The sequence below is a fragment of the Rhodamnia argentea genome, chromosome 4 (assembly GCF_020921035.1).
Source record: "Rhodamnia argentea isolate NSW1041297 chromosome 4, ASM2092103v1, whole genome shotgun sequence".
Taxonomy (NCBI): Eukaryota; Viridiplantae; Streptophyta; class Magnoliopsida; order Myrtales; family Myrtaceae; genus Rhodamnia; species Rhodamnia argentea.
Genome location: NC_063153.1, coordinates 5972052 through 5990572, shown reverse-complemented (window position 1 = coordinate 5990572; position 18521 = coordinate 5972052). Strand labels below are relative to the sequence as shown.

At 38.3% G+C, this 18521-nt stretch overlaps 2 protein-coding genes and 1 long non-coding RNA gene across 6 annotated transcripts; 1 reads left to right on the top strand and 2 right to left on the bottom strand.

Annotated features, from left to right (window-relative positions):
* LOC115736204 (39S ribosomal protein L46, mitochondrial) lies at window positions 1-4036 on the top strand. 4 transcript variants are annotated; one of them, XM_030667776.2, is made up of 7 exons: window positions 1-128; window positions 256-413; window positions 1004-1069; window positions 2375-2449; window positions 3116-3245; window positions 3321-3446; window positions 3592-4036. In XM_030667776.2, exons 2-7 carry the CDS (start codon window positions 268-270, stop codon window positions 3733-3735), a joined length of 687 nt encoding a protein of 228 aa, XP_030523636.1. In that variant the 5' UTR covers window positions 1-128; window positions 256-267; the 3' UTR covers window positions 3736-4036. The 4 variants fall into 4 exon arrangements, with proteins under 4 accessions (XP_030523636.1, XP_030523635.1, XP_030523634.1 ...); XM_030667775.2 differs by having other exon boundaries at window positions 1-136; XM_030667774.2 differs by having other exon boundaries at window positions 1-149; window positions 255-413.
* A 4748-nt stretch (window positions 4037-8784) lies between these two features.
* On the bottom strand, window positions 8785-10342 carry LOC115736206 (disease resistance protein L6-like). The gene is made up of 2 exons (XM_030667778.2): window positions 9874-10342; window positions 8785-9244 (listed from the first exon to the last, which is right to left on the bottom strand). Exons 1-2 carry the CDS (start codon window positions 10174-10176, stop codon window positions 9062-9064), a joined length of 486 nt encoding a protein of 161 aa, XP_030523638.1. The 5' UTR covers window positions 10177-10342; the 3' UTR covers window positions 8785-9061.
* A 6537-nt stretch (window positions 10343-16879) lies between these two features.
* On the bottom strand, window positions 16880-18400 carry LOC125314711. The gene is made up of 2 exons (XR_007198136.1): window positions 18363-18400; window positions 16880-17046 (listed from the first exon to the last, which is right to left on the bottom strand). It is a non-coding gene; the product is annotated as an uncharacterized LOC125314711 (long non-coding RNA).
* Between the last annotated feature and the right edge of the window lie 121 nt (window positions 18401-18521).

The window sequence follows — 18521 nt, the reverse complement described above, 5'->3', positions numbered from 1 at the left end:
TTACCCGGAGAGGGCACGAGTTTCACCTGCATTTGCCGGTAACCGGTAGAACGTTTAGCAGCCCAGCCTCCTCTGAACTGGAGCTGGCCGTCGTCGTCCCAAGGGTTTTAGCTTCCGCCGCCGCGACGGTCGCGAGGTTCTCTCTCTCTCTCTCTCTGGTATCTCTGTATCTGTGTTCGTACGATTGTGTTCTTCGTCTTCGTCGTCGTTCCTCTTCGTGCTGTGTCTGATGCTGTTTTGGGTTGCTGGATCCAGAGGGAAGGCAGAATGCAGCGGTCGTTGTCGTCGCTGGTCCGGCCAGCGCGAGGGTTTTCCACCAAGGCTGAGAAGATCGTCGCGTCTGTACTGTTCGAGAGATTGCCCGTCGTCATCCCTAAAATCGATCCTGTGGTCTACGCATTTCAGGAGTTCTCGTGAGTTTGTACACTTACTTTGTTCTTCTTCTTTTTTTCGGCGGGGGGAAGTGGTGCTATTCTATACTTTCTTTGCATTTCGGAGCTGAGGATGATATGCGGAATATGAGTGTCGTTTGTCAATTGGGTAGTTTTCTGAATCCATGTTCTTCTGAAAATGAAGCATTTTGACGGAGGCTATGGTTCAGCTCAATGCTCCTTGCTTCTTTAATCGAAAATGAACTGATGGTCATCTCAATCAGCTCAAAGATTGGCGGGGATTAATTTCAAGACTAACATATTGAATTTTGCCTTTGCACTTTGAGGCTGCGTTCCAATTTCTCGTGATATGTAGCTTTTAGAGAGTGAAGATTCGTCATTTCCTTATTCGTTCTTACTTTAAGATGAGGGAAAGAAAACAAAAAAAAAAAAAAAAAGAAGGATTCACACAGCTCCTGGTGGATGCTAATTATGGGTTTTCACTTTTGGGACAAATTCGTTGGGAGACTGAGTTTGTTGACAGGTCTGAATCAGTAAGATGGGCTGGTGACTGGAACGAAAATTGTTTGCTAATAATATGTTGGTTTTGCTTGTTTTCCATATGTGCTTAGATTTCGTTGGCGTCAGCAGTATCGGAGGAGATATCCAGATGAGTTTCTAGACAAGTCTAATGCAAGGTACATTTATTTATGCATCAATCGAACTTTTTCAACCTAAGTGTTGTCTTGTTTGTAATTAGTTCTGGCTTGCTAGTTCCTGGTTTAATGGCAATTGGCAATTGTTTCTCATTACTTCCATTTACTTTTTTCTGACATGCACATGCCTAATTGAACTGTTTTGATGGGTGTTTTGCTTGTTATTCGTAAGCCCCTGTTTTTTGGTATCTAAAGTCTTGACTGTGTTCGTGAAGTGAATATCTTTGCCTATGTTGGCTGTACAATGTCTTTGAGACCTAGCTTGGATAGTTTTAGTTATCTTGTGAACTGACTTCTTGATCAGCGTCAGTGGGTTCAAACTTCAAATTAATATGCTGATATTGTTAATCTTGCAAAAAAATTGCCTCCTCATCATGCATAAACTTTGAATTAATTAGTTCGAGGTATTTAGTCTTGGTGACAGTTGACACGCTTTCATTTGATATTTCTACTATTCATTTTTTTTTTAAGTTTATAATTTTCTTTGGTAGTCCTTTAACTTTGTTTAATTATTTTTTCCAAGCAATTTACTGCTGAGGCTTGCAAAATAAATTAAGAAGTATGTAATTCTTTGAGCACGCTCAATTTATTGTTATGTGATAGTCCACATCCCTTAATGAGGAGATGTAAAACAAAACTGTGGTGAATACAAGGAGCTGAAGATGTGGTCCAGTAAGAGGTTGCATCAAATGCTACTGTTAAGAGAAATCCTGCATCCCCCTTTTAATTTATGCGCCCCTTAGAAGACTTAATAGACTAGTCATGGACACAAATTGAGATTATCTTGAATTCTGTGAGTGCCAATCTCTCTTAACATTAGACCAAAAAGCAAAAACAAAAACAAAAAATCTCTCTTGACCTGTCTTTTGTTATTTTGATCCCTCTATGAGGCTTGAAGCTAATTGCATAGATTTATCTTGAACGTTGCGAGTAGCAAGCACTCTTGATCTATTATTTGTCTTTTTCAGTCTCTAGTGCAAGGTCTGAAGCTAAAATGTCATACTCTATTTATTCCCTGGATCTGTGGGTTCACTAATTGTTCAATGCTTTACTACATGTTTTGTTCGACAGACGGTGGCCCGTTTTCTCTCTATCTCTAGGTCATATGATTTGATCATTACTGTGGTATCCGTATCAAATGCTTTAGTTGCATGGAAGATTGCATTTTTATTTTCTATTGTTAATCATGGTTCTCTCTCTCTCTCTCTCTCTCTCTCTCTCTCTCTCATATTATTGTAAGATCAATCACATGTTCAATTCACGAATTTTTCTTCTTCTTTCAACTAGGGGAAAAGGTGATTACCAGATTGACTATGTACCAGCTCCTCGGATCACTGAAGCTGACAAAACAAATGACAGAAAGTACGTGGATTCCTCTGTGGTGCATGTTTGATGCTATTACTGGTATTTTGGAGCATAATAATCTATTTATTTATTTATTTTTGTTTCTTTGAGTGGTGTTCCTCGACATTTGTCTTCATTTCTTTTGGGCCTTCTTTACTTTTGTGGATCATGGTAGACCTCTAAATTTGGATCCTGTTTGGCCTAGCCTACACATGGCTCTAGGATTCTTATGTGAACTCCTTTCTTCAATACACCTGTGTAAAATGGAGAGGAAATACCATTGTACAGGGGATTATTCTGTCATAAGTAATGAATTTGGTGTCTTGTGAACAACTCGGAAATTGTCTGCTCGAATTCTCGGTTTGCTGGTTTTCTTCAGACATTGCAAACTCATTGGTGATGAAAATCAAGCATATTTGTTTGTTGTAGTTGAATGGGGTGCAGTTTGGTCATACTTAATGCTCTGGGATGAGAGGTTGGCATCGATAATAAGTTGAATACGACAAACAATGTGGTGGGTGTTCCTTTTATTTCCAATTATAGGGTCATTGATGTTAGGACCTTATATTCTCATATTGAAGAATGTTTACCGTTGAAGTCAGTTGTATGATGATTCAATAGGTATTCCGGGATCCACTTATTTTAAATACCCTCATGTCATGTGTCTGTTTGAATGTATAACAGGTCTTTACAAAGAGGGTTGGACAGAAGATTGTATCTTCTTCTTTATGGTAATGCGTACGGTTCTCCAGCTGCTAATCCTGCCTGGCATTTTCCTGAAAAGGTTTATGAATCTGAGGAGACATTGCGAAAGGTGGTCAAATTTGCATCATCTACATTTCTTCCTCATACTCATCTTCGGTTCTCTCATAGTGGTTCATTTCTCCAGTGTGCAGAGTCAGCACTGGAATCTGTCTTAGGAGATCTCTCACATACATATTTTGTTGGAAATGCTCCTATGGGTCATACAGTCATGCAACAAACAGAAGATTCTGTGGAAGTGCCATCTTTTAAGGTATGCATGTGTGGGTGTGTGTTTGCATGTGTGTATGTTTGTGGTCCCTTTCTGCTATAAAAATGATATACTGTCCTCGTTCTGGAAGAACTTAAGAGAGATTATTTAGCCTTAAGTTTTGCTGATTTCTTCCTTCTTTTTTCAGCGATTCTTCTTTAAGTCTCAAGTTATTGCGACAAACAAGTTTAACATTCGAAAGTGCAAGGATTTTGTTTGGGTCACCAAGGATGAATTGCTGGAGTATTTCCCTGATCAAGCCAAATTCCTCAATAAGATGATCATTAGCTGATTCTGTTCTGTACTCTCATGGTTGAGCAAAATCCCTTTCAGGAGTATCTTTATCTTAGCCTGCCATAGTTTTTGTTTTAGCTGGTGGACTCATGGTGTGAGAAAATAGAATATTTGGCTGCGGCGGTGGATTTTTGCTAGACATTTAGGATTTTGTTAGGTTTCCTGTTCACATTTTGTAACCTTTCGATCTATTTATAGGGAGTAAGTACTCGTAAAAAAGATGAGACATAGCTAATGCTGTTTAATCTGAGTTGAGCCTTGATCTGCAAATAAAAGCTTCAAAGATTTGTTGTTCTCTATTTTTGGCTGGGTAAGCAGTGAGTTTTATTGGCTTCATAAACCAAACGAGAGGATCTCTGCTACAACAAACTGCTGAAAACGCAACACATCCCCTATGGCATCGACCTCCACCTCAGAAAACTGGCTATAGGCTGAGGGGAAGAGCCTATACTTGTTTCCTTATCATTCAATCTTATACCGAACTTTTAAATGAATGTGGAAAATTATTTAGGGGTGAGCAAGACGGGTCAACCGAATCGGGAACTACCTGGACCTGACCTCACCGATTCTTAAACTATTTGTTTTATTTGCTTTTTAAATGTAAACCTAATTAGTAGTATTGTATTGTCTCCTTGGATACATTATTTAACTATTTTTAAAAATTCCTTAGTTACTTCCGTTTTGTCTTTCCACTTTATTTTTATTTCTTAGGATCACATGCTTTTTTGTGCAACATCTTTTGCTTTTTTTTCGTGGTGATAACTTCTTCATATAGCGTCTTGTTTATAATGCAAGCAAAGAACGTTTAAGTCCTATATATTTCGAGTGTTGTAGATTGTAATAAAAGAATGTTTAAATCCTTTATTTTTAGTGTTGTAGATTGTACTAGTGGTGGAAGTTTACCGTAATGCGATATTTTGTATTTTCGAGAATTAATTAGAATATAAATACATTATTAAGTTAAGATGATTTAATTACCTTTTGTGGAGGAGCTTTAAAAAAACAAGAGAAAAAAGGAAAAATATGCATGGGTCAAAAGAAAAATGTGACGTGCATTAGGGGGGCATTTTTGCTTAATTATCAATTACTTCATCAATCATTTGACATGTGCCCATTTCATTCCTCAAATCACCGGTTTCATTGGACCGTCGGGAAACCGGACCAATCCAATGGAACTTGAAGATGAGACACGGAATAAATTTGCCATTTTCCTAGTATTACATGCCCTCTGCAATTCAGAATCCCAGTCGAGCAAGCCTTTATATATCCGACATCTGAAATTCCTTGCTCTGGACCTCCTTAGCAATTTCCATTTCATAAGCAAGTGATTCTTTGATTCAGCACCAGCTCAATTCGGCACACAACATTGACCGTAACAGCAGAGTTGAGAGCTCATTCAAATAGCAAGCCCACAAAATCAATCTGCTGCCAAAATACCCTGCTTGCTCTAGCTCAAAAACAACTCCATGCATTGTTGACTGCAAAATTGCTTTGAAGAAGTTGCCTTACATATCACCTTATCATCTGCTTGCCTTGCATTAGGAGCAACAACTCCACATGATGATGATTAATCAATACCATATCATCTAATCTATCAGCTGGTGAATTACACCTTGCCTCCTCAATGGCTACTGCAACTTGCAGAGATAAGCGCTAAGTATGGACAACTCTAGCATCACCTACATGGTATCAAAGGCTTAATATCAGCTCTCAATTCTAAGATTTCTCGTTCCGGATATAAGAGGAGGAAGCAGAGATAGTCATCAGCCAAAGAGATTTCTTGTTCATGCACCCTCTTTTGCGCTTTCAAGCTTCAGCTGCATTGTCGAACACTTGGTTCGAATACTGAGCTTCAATGATTCCAGTCTGTATCCTCAGGTATATCGATCCTCAAATCGGGGAGATGATTTTGTCCGGAACTGTCGAATACTACATTAGTAACTTAATGTGGAAGAGATAGAGAGTTGCACTAGCTATTTGGTTTGTATAGGCTGAGTCCTTTTCTTTGCATAACCTTTTCTTCGGAGGGCAATCTCCAAACTGAACTTGCTGCACCGAGACAGTATGGTCCTGATGGGCATTTGAGCACCGGCTGCCGAATCTGACTTGCCTTGGCAAGATGAATGAAGAAACGTCAGTCGTGCAGAAGAGCGATGGCTAAATGATTTTTTTTCTTGATTGCTTTCTTGTTTCCTCTTCACCTGTGCTGATCTTTAAGGTCGAATAAGTCACGGAAGATAGCACTCTCGCTGTACTAGCAAGATTGCCAACCTGCTTCGTTCTTTGGCAAGATCCACAGAACTCCCATGCCCGCTAAAGGTAGTAGCATCTTCTAGAGGACAATATGTTGATATGTAAAAGAGCTAAACAATTTTTTTCACTTCTTTTCCCATTCACTCAATTTAGTAAGGATTCGTTTTCATCATATAGAAAATTCAGGAAAATTATCCGAAAAGTGATAAACCTATGGTTCTACTATATTTTTGCCAATTTAGTTCTAGACCTTTTAATACATGAACATTGTTAGTGTCACATAGGACGGAGGACAATTTAATAATATTTTTATATTTTTCGAACTATTTTACTTATTTTTTTCCTTTTTTCCTTTTCTTTTGTTTTCCTTCATAATTTTTTTTTCTTTTTTTTCCCCTTTTCTTCCGCCAATCGTAGCGCTCGGTGCGTCACCTGTCCCACGTGGCACTAATGGCATCCACATCAACAATTTCCGACCAAAATTAATCAGATGAACTTAATTAACAAAATGTGAAAAGATGAAAGACTCAATTGACAAAATGATTTATAACTGCATTGGCAAAAACGCAATAAATTTATGACTTTTTGGATAATTTTCCCTACAAAATTCTCATTTTAACTTTATTTTCACTCGTTTATGTTTGCATCATCGTTTATAATCTATTTATATTAATTACAAGGCAAAATTGAAATACGAGCTCAACCTCAAATTTTACACATAAAATTCAATGAAAACCTAGTCAAGTTATTAAGGTGAAATTTTATGTATCATTTTTAAATAATACATAAAATCGTAGTTCAAAAGTCAACATAACAATTAAAGGAAATTCTTAAAATCTTTCACCATCTTTAAAAAAAAAAAAATTAAACAGGGCCACATCAGATTTTTATTAATTTGATTTTATTATATCAAATAGCTTCATAAGCTATTTTACTTGGGTTTTCATTTTTTTCTCTTCTCATCCAACCTTCGGTATCTTACAAACAAGGCCATATTCATTAATCCAAACATATACTCAATTACAACAATAATCGTGCTCATATACTTTTCACGATGGTAAAATGGACGTTCATAACTGGACTGTGTGATGCTCTGTGTGTGTGGATTGATATGATATCTTGCCAGTGAGTTGATTGATGTGATTGACATGTCAAGCGTTATTGCATTTTGCGTGGCATCCTGGCAGGTAAGTTTTATGTGGTTGAGATATCTACACTATGATATGTGATTGATCAATATGACGTTCTAGACGAATCAACACCCTAGTCAGGCTTAGGTGTTAACTTACTAAGATTTATCTCACCCTGTTGTGGTTAATATTTTTCAAGTCCATAGTAATGTCGGGTTTACAGTGTCACGTTAGGTTCCGAGTCTCGACCGACCCGTCCCTCGATATCGAGTACCATGAGGATCCGGGTTCGAATAGAGTCTGGAAACACCACATCACCACGGTTTGAGTAGATGAGGGCTTGCCACATTTAGTGGCACATGTCTTCAAAGCCTAGTTCTTGATTGATAGGGAGTACACATGTGGCCCACTTTGTGGTTTTGAGAGGCCGCCTAACCCGATTCCTTATATTCTTTCCTAGGATCCAATGGACCTCAATACACCGGACGGCGAGGTCGTAGACCCCGAGCATGACTTTGACCCTATCCCCGACCCAATTGATGATGACTTGTTTGAGCCTTCCTTGGCGTCCGATCGCAACCCTTCGCCTTGACTTTTGAAGCTAGTAGTCTTTTTGAAAGTTACTGACGAGAGTTATACTGATGTAGCTTCTTTTTGGAGTAGATAAGAGGTTAACCCTACCCGACCCCTTACCCCTTTTTGATGGTCTTAGAGAGTTGCCCCAAAAAATGGGGTTGTACATGATAGTAGATCTGTAGGGTTAATTATCATCTGCTTTGGTAGTGTAACGAATTCTCTTTCATTGATGTACTGTTACAAATGTTTCCTACCTTGCTATCTCTGCTGATCTTGTTGTTGGGAGTGTTACACATTGCGCATGCATATTAAAGTTCATAGGTCGATAACGTACCTAAGACATTATCTTTTATGACCCGAGGAGACTTGGTAGGGATAACGCGTGCTCGAGAGTCGGGCGTGACAATCGAGGACCTTGTTGGCCAAAGCAAGAAGAGAAAAAAGAAAGAAAGGAAAAATTAGAAAATTCAGAAAAATTTTAAAAAATGCAAAAAAATTATCCACATCAGTATGCAGTCGTGCCACATAGGGCGGTCAACGCCTTTCGGGACAAAATTAGTCGAAATGGCTAAACCGACAAATCGTCAAATTGTTTAGGATACTAAATTGACAAATTATCAAAATATTGAGGACTAAACTAGAACAATTTAAATATTTGTGATTAAATTGGCAAATCATCAAAAGGTGTAGCACTAAATTTGCACAATTGAAATGTCTAGAACTAAGTTAGACGTTGTATAGTAGTTTTATGACTTTTTGGACAATTTTCTCAAAAGTGAAATAATGTCTTCCCTTCCCGTCTTTTAAAAGAAGAAGAAGAAGAAGCCGACGGCCGTCCATTTTCAGCCAAAGAAGGCCTTTAGACTACACCAATCCATAAAGCATCCAAAGTCCAATCTCCAAAGTAGGTAAATTTTTAATTCCTCATACCAAGGTGGTAATGCATGCCTGGAAAGTACTATGGACGGGTAGTGCAGATTTTACACATATCATATTTATATGTCGCTCATACTAAAGCAGTATGTATTGAATATATGAATATAGAGCAACAATGATATTCTGCTCGTAATATCATTTTCTGATGCCATGTGATTCTATAGCTTCCTCTCCTTTCTTTTCAAATGTGTTTAGCTAGTTGTAGTCGATTCTATATGTTAGACTAGCCCAAAATATTTTATATCTGGGGAGCACACCAAGGATGTGTACCACACATTGGATGATCCCTAAAGATGGAATAAAGGTGAATGGAGTAAGGCATATCGTACCTGGATTTGGCTCCACCCACCCCAGTCATCTTCGATATCACTTCTTGAAAGGTCTAGCACGACCAAATTTGCAAAATGCAAACTCTCTGTATAAAATACCTTATGCATAATTTCCCAAGAAAACCATCTTAGATTCGAAAAGAAGATTCTCGACGTTGCCAAAAAGGTCAATGCCTTTCACTCGAAGGAACCTTAGGTTTGGTAGAGCAGCTAATTCTTCAGATGCAATGCTGTGGTTGCAGCCATCGGAAGTCAAGCTTAGTGCTTCCGCATCTTCATTTCTCTGCATATCATAGACTCAATATTGAGCATGCAACATACGGTTTACAGAGCTACAACAAGAGAGGACCCGAAAGCACGGTCAAACAATTTCTCCAATAGTTGAGCTCGCCACATACGATTTCCAAAACTATTGCAAACTCTTTTTCCCAACATCCTCCTCTTCCACATTAACTAATTTTCGAGTCTAAAGGTATCATATTTTCGGTTTCTACTTTTTCAGAAATACAAATTACATAGTCGAAGTTTTTCTTAGTTTACTCTAAAAAATGGGGTTGAAAATAATCTTAAAATTCTTGATAAAGCAAGTTTTTTTTTTTTTTTCATTTTACCTAGATCATACGTAAACTGTTCTTTGTTTTTTCAATTTTTCAGAAAAGCTACTTTCTGTGGACTAGAACCAAGAAAATGAAGCCAACGGTCGGGCAATCTCTTTCGGCTCTCTCTTCAAACTTTGATACCTTTGACCAGAGGGTTTGACAGAGAGATGTAACCCCCGCAAGACAAAAGCGACGTTAAACGAAGCTACCTATTGGATGCATATTTTAACCAAATTGCTGCTTTAAGTGGGAAAGAAAAATTCATAGAATTTCTTGAATCAAATATTTTCATACATATGCAGTTCCTGTTTACCTTTTTTCCCTCCAGTAGCTTTAGGGCATCCTCAGAAATCCACAGCCCACAAAACTTGCGAGAATACACTTGAAGAACAATATATCTTCCAAAGTCACGAACTTGGTTGTGCATCCAAAACCTATTACCATCTCTAATTTTGATCAAGGACCTTTGAGAAAGAACCCTTATTGCAATGGTGGGAAAGTATCCACAATCTTTCCACATGATAACCGGATATGTTCCTTCGGCACTGATGAAAAAGCAAGCTATATCCAAAAATACTTCTTGGTGCTTATCCTCTAATTGTTCATAACTTATCATTAATGTATCTCAAACATCCTTAAAAGGACCTTGCTTTAACTTCTTCAGTGTCTCGTCCCATACTTCTCTTCTTTCCGAATGCCCCAAATATTTGCCCCAGGAAGAAAGATTGGACCCTATCACAGCTACAGCCAAAGGAAGCATGCCCACTGTAGAAACAATTTCTCTTGAAGAGCTTCATATTCTTCCACAGCAGAATCACTTCTGAATGCAAGCTTATAAAACAACTGAAGAGCTAAATCAAATCTCATTTCATGAACTTCATAGCACAGAATTCCTTCAAGTTCGTTAAGGATCTTTTTACTGGATGAGTCCACTTGAGTCATCGGGATGCTTTCGTCCCTAGTTGTGATAATGATTCTGCTACCAAAACAAAACCAATCAGATTTTCCAGCAAGTTTCTCGGGCTGCTCTTTGTTGTCTAGATCATCAACAACAATAAGTACTTCTTTATTGCTCGGTGCTTTTTTTTACCATCTTGATCCCACCGTCAATATCTTTAATTTGGTTAGCAATCCCATGACTGGCCAAATCTGATAAGAGCTTTTTCTGCAATTCTAGAAGACCACCATGAGGTTGCGATGACGCCGGAACATCTTCAAGGAAACTACAACGTTCAAAGTGAAAAGATAGTTTGTTGAGCATGACTTTGGCAAGAGTTGTTTTCAACACCACCAATGCCGTGGATACCAACACAATGTACACCATCAGAGCTAACATCCAACAATTTCATTATGGCTTCCATACGAGCATTATCTTCAACCAAATGGTCAGTCACAATTACGTGTCTTGTATTAAGCTTACAGCAAACCTCTTCAACAATCGATTCAATTTGTTCTCCTTGGCTGCAGCAAAGCATGAATATTTCGTTCAAGTCAAAGGCATGATAGACTACAGGACTTTAGGGAACATATGGATACATAACTATTTCAACTACTTAAACAAAAGCAAATCATAAATGAAATGCCCCGATGCTTTTATGTTTGGAAATTTCGAAGGACAAATTTTCATCCAATGGAATGTAAAAAGTCGTGGAAATTTACCGTTTGCCATTAAGTTCACGTCCAATTATACCTCCAACCGTTTTAAGGGCACTTTCTCATCGCTTCAATTCATCGGAACCAAACTTCTTCATCTTCTCGAGCTTGCGTATGGCTTTTCTGTATAAATCGGTTCCGAGCTTCATATCATCAACCTTCACTTCATAGAAAATGGGGATGATCTTTTTCTTCCCATCTGAATTCGAGGTGCGTTCTACCATGCGTTCTACCTCACGAAGACACCATGGACTGGAAGCGAAGTTTGGAGAGAAGATGGGCATATAGATTTGAGACTCGTCAACTGCCTTTAAAACTTTACTGATTCTTTCACCATCTTCAAGTTCTTCACTATCGAGGAAAACGCGGATTCCAGCACCTCTCAAGCCATAATAGAGGCAATCGATGAATCCATTGTGAGTATCCGGTCCCCGAAAAATCAAGAACACCTCGTACTCTTCCCCAGATTCATTTTTCGCTCTTGAGGTTGAATCCGACTCCTCCTTAATGCCTTGTTCTCTTCTCCGGACCCACCGTCCACTCTCGAGGTTGATTCCAAGTTCCTCCCCTTTGATTTCTTGAGGTGTCTCGGGGCCCCGCCAAAAATTATAAATAATGGTTTCGCTTGAATGTAAATCCAGCAAGCAGGCTGAATAGCGTCAAACGTGTAAAGGAGCAATTTTTCTTCTTTTTTCTTATGGTGTGTGTGTTCTGTCTGTCAACAAGAGCTCCAACTGAAGTTGTGACGTCCCGACCGGACCCTCGTGCCTGTAATAGAAAACTTAAGCTCCTTTAGGGTTTTCGGTCTCTTGAATCCCTCCAAGAGCACTATGGCTTTATGCCGTTTATAAACCGAGACAGTATGAGGATCGTAAAGTCGCGACGTTGCGGGGGAGGACATGTGGTGTCCCGGGTACACCATCGTCAAAATCAACCCTTAATTGTTTTCACTCTTATCAATGATTCGCATGCGAAAGCGATTTCATTTTAAGCTTTCGATTAGTTAAAAATCTAGGAGCAACATTTATGAGTAATAATATGCTTCATCCATCCATTTCAATTACATCAACCTATATCGATCTACAACATATATATATGCATCATAACATGGCTCCATTGGGGTTCTCTACTTCGGAATAGTAAAATGTCCCAAAAAGTTGCCTTCGGCATCCAAAAACTCCTCAATGTAGATTGGTCGCCTAGGGTACACGCCATCCATCTTCATGCTATACTTTTTCTCAATCAAAAGAACTTCATCTTCATTTTGCTTTTTAATCTACATGTGGTAGCCCTCGTCCACCCATAAGGAAGTCACATAGCGTCTAAGAGTTACTTCATATTTCATAGCCACGACATCAATACAATAAACTTCTATGGACATTATAATACCGAAACGAGGAGGGGGACTTACCATTAACTATAAATCTGAAAAGATAAGGAGTAAAATACAACTATCTCAATAAGCAAATATATAAACCAAATATAGGAAGCAAGCTAGAGGTACAATTCATAATGCAATCAATCATATCATATACGAATTGTTTCCGATTCCTTTTTTTATATGTATAACATCTCCATATCATATTGTGCACTTTTTAAGGCACTCTCACCCTTGCGGATGAGGCGTGTACACATATCTTATCATGTCATGTCATGTGGATCCACTCTTTTCATATATGCACGAGGCCCTCTCATCCTTGCGATTGAGGCATATAACATAGCATATCATACCATATAATCTTACCACCAAAGGTAGTAAGACCAAGGAGAGCATGCATCACAATGGTCCAAGGTTCAAGAGGTGGCCCCCACGTGACACGCGTCATCATGTGGCATTTAGTCCTTGACCAACATATCACATACTTTTCAAGCAAGCATTAGAATAGCTAAATCTTTACGGCCTAGATAAGGGTTAGATATCACTTACCTCTAGTAGATAACCATAAAATAAAAAGATTGGCCGACTATATCGTGTGTGGCGTGGCGTCTTCGGAGGCGGTTCGGTAATGGTGGCTTGTGGTGGTGCTTGGTGGTCGAAAAATGAGGGAGTGAGAAAGAGAGTGTTCGGCTAGAGAGAGAGAGAGAGAGGGAGAGAGGTGATGGCCTAAACTCTTATGGCATTGATGCTATTTATAGCCTTTCTTGACTTGCTCCACAAGTCGGATTTGTCCTTATATACTTTCCATATGGCATCACTTCATTGGAGTCTTCCCTTAGCTTATTCTCCGAGCTAAAATTCGACATTTTCTTTTTATTTGCTCGACTTGATCACTAAGTCATATTTGTCTTTTTACGCCAACTTGTTCTTCAATTTTTACTATGTGTCATCTTTTTATTATGCCACTCAAGACAATTTAGACTCTAGAAACTTCTTCCTATCTCACGTCCATTATAGGGTTTTTTTCATTATTTTTATATTTATTTTTTATTTTTATATATTAATTATAGTAATATTAATTTATTTTATCTTTTCTAAAAAAATTATTGGTATAGAATATTCTAGATATATCATTTGATTTTGCCACACGGCTAGTCTAAGGTATCTAAAGATCTTATGTTACTTTTTCTAATTCAATTTTGTCTTATATGCTTGGCTTGTTCCTCAAGCCAAAAATTATTTTATATTTCTATTTTATTTGTCTTATATTTTTGACTTGTTTCCCAAGTCAGATTCGTTTTATCTTCTTTCCACGTGTCGTCCTCTTATTCCAACTTGTTTTCTAAGCCTATTTTGTCTCTATATGCTAACTTGCTCTCCAAACTAATCGTATTTTTATTTTATTTAATTCCCTTGAGAATATTCTAAATGCCATTTATTGTTCTCCAAGCCAATATTTTACGTTTAATTAAATTAATAATAATTTAGACGCCACGTGTCTTATTTTTAAGTTGTCCATTTAGCTATCCTATAATCCTATAACATTTAGCTCCTAATGATGACATTTTTTTATAATTGAATTTCTCATCTCTTTTTCTCTATAGGTTACATGCCTATTAAACATCAAATGACCATTTCTTTTATTTCATTTTATATTTAAAATTGAGATTTAATACATAAATCTCGGTACTCCTTGATGTCGCCCAATCAAGCGTGTCCTAGGTTCCCATTTCTATTCTATAGATACCAAGCATAACTAACGCTAATGGCAATTTGGAAATTCTATTTAAATGGGTAAGGTCATCTAACATTTGACCTGTTATTCATTACTCTAAGATTTCAGAGGTGCATCTTACTAAGCTTTCAAGATATCTATGGAATTCTCTCCTTTAGGCACCTAACAAGCTAAAGGTTGGACTATCTATTTTGTCGAATGAAATCGGCTCACGTGTAATCACGTCTAGAGGCGCCGCCCAGCCCACGGTTTGACGCACTCCAAGATGTGTCTAGTTGCCTATCGAGTCGAGAGCCACCTAAATTTTATCTCGGTTTAGGGTTTGAATCACCCGTTCCTAAACCGATAACATAATCGAACACTATCGAGCTTTTCTCTCATGACCAATTCAAATTGATGTATAATTGGTTCTTCTCTATCCGTAGTTCTCCAGTAGCACATCACATAGTCCAGGATGGCCAATCCTTAACTAGTGTGTGGCTGGAACAGGTTCTCGATATAAATAGACCTTCGTCGAACCCATGGCTAGTTTAGTTGTCGACCGTTGTCGCCTTGCAAATCATCCCACGGATCAATCCCCGGTCGACTTCAGGGTGATCCTATGGTTGTTTCATAGCTAGGTGAGGTCGATCATAATCGATCCATGTTTGATTTAAGGTCGCCACACACTCAACCCTCTATCAATAGCATATTCGATTGGTTTACCGAGCCATGATCCATATCGAGGACAATTCTTTATTCCGTGGTGGCTATCTCAACCCCCGGTGGCTATCTGTAATTGGTCCAAACCCAAGCTTGAACTGGCCCTAAGTTTTGGGGTGTCACAAAAGTCGAATCCGAGCACTTACAGTGCTCTTACAGCCAAGGTAATGTGGTTGGATACTAAAAATTTTAGGACTAAATTGACTAGATTTAGGACTTTTTGGGCAATTTTCCCCAACCGCGGAGATGAGTTGCGTGAAGTAGCGGTGGACGGGGTCCTCGGGGAGGCAGCCCTTGGAGACCTTGGCGGAGAGCTCACCGTCGCTAGCGAACTCCATGACGACCCATATCTTGAAACGGTTGGCGAGGACCTTGAAGAGGGAGTCGATGAAGACATGGTGGAGACGGCGGACATGAGGGCGGCAGACTTGGAGGAGGAGAGCTTCTTCTCATGGATGACCTTGAGTGCCATGCTCTGCCCCGTGTGGAGGTTGTGAGGGTGGTGCACCTTGGCAAAAGCGCCGCCGCAGCCCAGCAGCCTCCCCACCCCTCACTTGCCGAGTAGGGCGTACCTCATGATGATCCTGTCGGCGTTCTGTCTTTGGCATTAGTGCCTTTTAGTGGTACTTACTTCTCACTAGTTAAACCACAATTTCATTAAACCTGCGACTCAAATTTGAGATTCGTTAAAGCCCAAAAAGAGAGAGACTCAAATAATCACCTAACGATTATGTCTACGACATGTCCTAAGATCGGTCCTTTTAGATAAGATCACCCACAATAACTGGCCTCAAGTAAAATCGCGTCCAAATCGACAATGAGTTTTCCCCTCTCACAACATACGAAATTGATGGATCATTAAGCTTGGGCTTGGGCCGAGCCCATTTGTTTGCTCTATTCAGTACTGCCAGCAGAAAAATAGCGTACTAGCTAAGGTCCGTTTGTTTCGGGTAGAACGAATGATTTGAAAAAAAAAAAATTCTTAAAAAGACCGGTTATATCACCTACAAAAATAATAAATGAACAATATTTTTATCGTCAATGAAAAATTTAGTTATATATTATTGTCAATAATAAAAATATTATTAATCGACTAATTATTTCAATCGATACAAATAATCATTTTAAGAAAATAGTTTTCAAATTATTTATTTTTCGTAAAAACAAATGAAGTTCGCTCTAAAATCTGTCCCGAATCAGAGGGATAAACATGTACAAGAGAAATATGCAATTTCCTTTTCTTGACCGAAGACTTTATTATGGATATTTGTTCAGAGCACTCTCTATTATTATTTTTACCTATTCAATAGTTTGATTTGACCTTTTCTCCACAATCATAGTACCTCTCAAGTGGATTTTTGCAGAATTGTGATGTTAGAAACTCAGTGATTTCAATTAAACCTGTCAAAAAAGGCATATCCGACTCGAAAATTTAAGATATTTTAGGGTTGAACCCTGGTCTTTTGCAACTGTATTTTGCATGTGTACGAAATAAGTTTCCTGTGCAGGGCACTAATAATCACCTAAATCTTTCCAAATTTACTATATCTTTTTTTTTTTATAAATGTTACATATGATTAAACGATTTTACTTCGTTACTCGAGCCCTTAATGATAAATAATAAACTTAAACTAATATCGGCACTTTCCTTCAGACATAAAATTTAATAATATGAAGATTTGTTTTCTACCATATTTACCCTGCCATGATGTTTGAGACATATAAGCACTAGAAAGCTGCTAATTCTCCATAAATAGAAGCTCAATGGCTTTCCAGTTCATGCACACGAACAATTTTGTTCACACTTCAAGCTAATCTTTCAACCAAAAAAAAAAAAAAATGCGCACCAAGCATTACAATCACAATTGTTTTCATTTCTCAATGAAACTTCTAGATCCAACAAACATAAAGAACATCGTCCTACAGGAGTTTATTACTTGGAAAGAAAGCTCCTTTCTTTCGTTGCACAGCACCTAGGTAAATACTGACGTTTCAAACTCCTTTGTCTCCCAGCACCGCTGCAAAGGCAAATGACTGCTTCAATAGAGCCGTATACCAATTTCATGGCAAAATGAAATATCTAGATCCTCCAAACAAGCAGAAAAAGAAAAGAAAAGAAATGCAGTTGTACGGAATGTTATTTGCTGTAAATCAAATCAATTCTTTTTCTTCCTTTCACAAAGAACCAAAACAAGTTTTCAAAGAGTTGACATCTAATAATACCGTTGCTCCCAAAACCTCTTCAACAACCTTCTTAACTAGTTCTCTGGACCTACGACAATGCATAGGTGAAGGGCAGTCATTTAGCTGGACAGACAGAAAGTAACTGGATGTCAAAATGACAATGTAATTGTTGTTTTCATGTCTCAAACAATGGTGACCTGAAGATCTTTAGCTCACTGCACAGAAGAAACGACTATGAAAAAGAAAACCGTGAAGATACCGCCATGCAATTTTGTTTGACCCCAAAATTTCTCGAAACATGATTACCTATTGGGATCTACTTCGGAGTACATAAGCTATGACTGATAACTTTGCAGTTTAATGACTAGCGGTTAAGTATTAGCACCCATTAATCTACAGCTACACCAAATTATCGTCGAATATTGCTCGTAGGAAGAAATTAAGATGCTCTAGAATTCAGGAACCAATGCGAAGTAGCTATTCTTGATGGAATAAATGAAATTGGATCAACTTACCAAGCTTGAGGAGATAATCTCGTAAACAACATTTGAAATCCAGGGATCCATATGAAAATAACATGTTGATCGCAACAACAAATAATTTGGAGTATTAGATGTGGGTTCCAAGCAATATCTGGAGAATTCAGGGCATATTCTTTGAAGCTATTTTTGGGGCTATTCTGAAGAAAAAAATTGGTAGTACTAAATTTAAATGTGATGAGAAGAGGTGCGTCTCTTTCTTTGAGCATTTTCTTCATCTTTACATTTAGACTGGGGCAAATTTTTTTCATTTTATAAAAAAAATGACCAAAGATTGTGTGAACCATTACCTAATTGACAAAAATGTCCACCATCGAACGAGCTAATGTGGCATTTAACGTGGCTAATGGTGTGGATGAGTACAATAGAGATGCCAGTGAGACCCAACAAAGTTATTTCTCATTAATTAATAACGACGTCGTTTATCAGACTTTTGAATCAATGACTCGTCTCTTTCAACGAGCACAGAGGGGCGGAGAGAGACAGAGAGACAGCAACCCAGATTGAAAAAGTCAGGGTTGTTAATAAATTTCATTTTGCCCCAAACCAGGAATTAGTGTTCCAAAGAGATTATTTCGAGCAAATACATCGACTGGAATGCAAGCAATTACCCGTTAGTTTTCAGGTCGAATCCCTTGATGAGTGCAACGTTGTACTAGTGTGACGCCCGGGAAATTCCGACTTTGTAATTTGCCCGAATTCAATAAAAAGGGAGAGAATTGAATTTTAGTCGGTGCAAATTTTTGGATCGCAAGGACGTAAACGACAAA

Coding starts and splice junctions, on each gene's coding strand:
- LOC115736204 (XM_030667776.2), top strand. CDS start 268: ATGCAGCGGTCGTTGTCGTCGCTGGTCCGGCCAGCGCGAGGGTTTTCC. Junction 2,450..3,115: donor GACAAAACAAATGACAGAAA/GTACGTGGATTC, acceptor AATGTATAACAG/GTCTTTACAAAGAGGGTTGG. Junction 3,447..3,591: donor TGGAAGTGCCATCTTTTAAG/GTATGCATGTGT, acceptor TTCTTTTTTCAG/CGATTCTTCTTTAAGTCTCA.
- LOC115736206 (XM_030667778.2), bottom strand. CDS start 10,176: ATGATAAGTTATGAACAATTAGAGGATAAGCACCAAGAAGTATTTTTG. Junction 9,245..9,873: donor AGCTACTGGAGGGAAAAAAG/GTAAACAGGAAC, acceptor TATGATATGCAG/AGAAATGAAGATGCGGAAGC.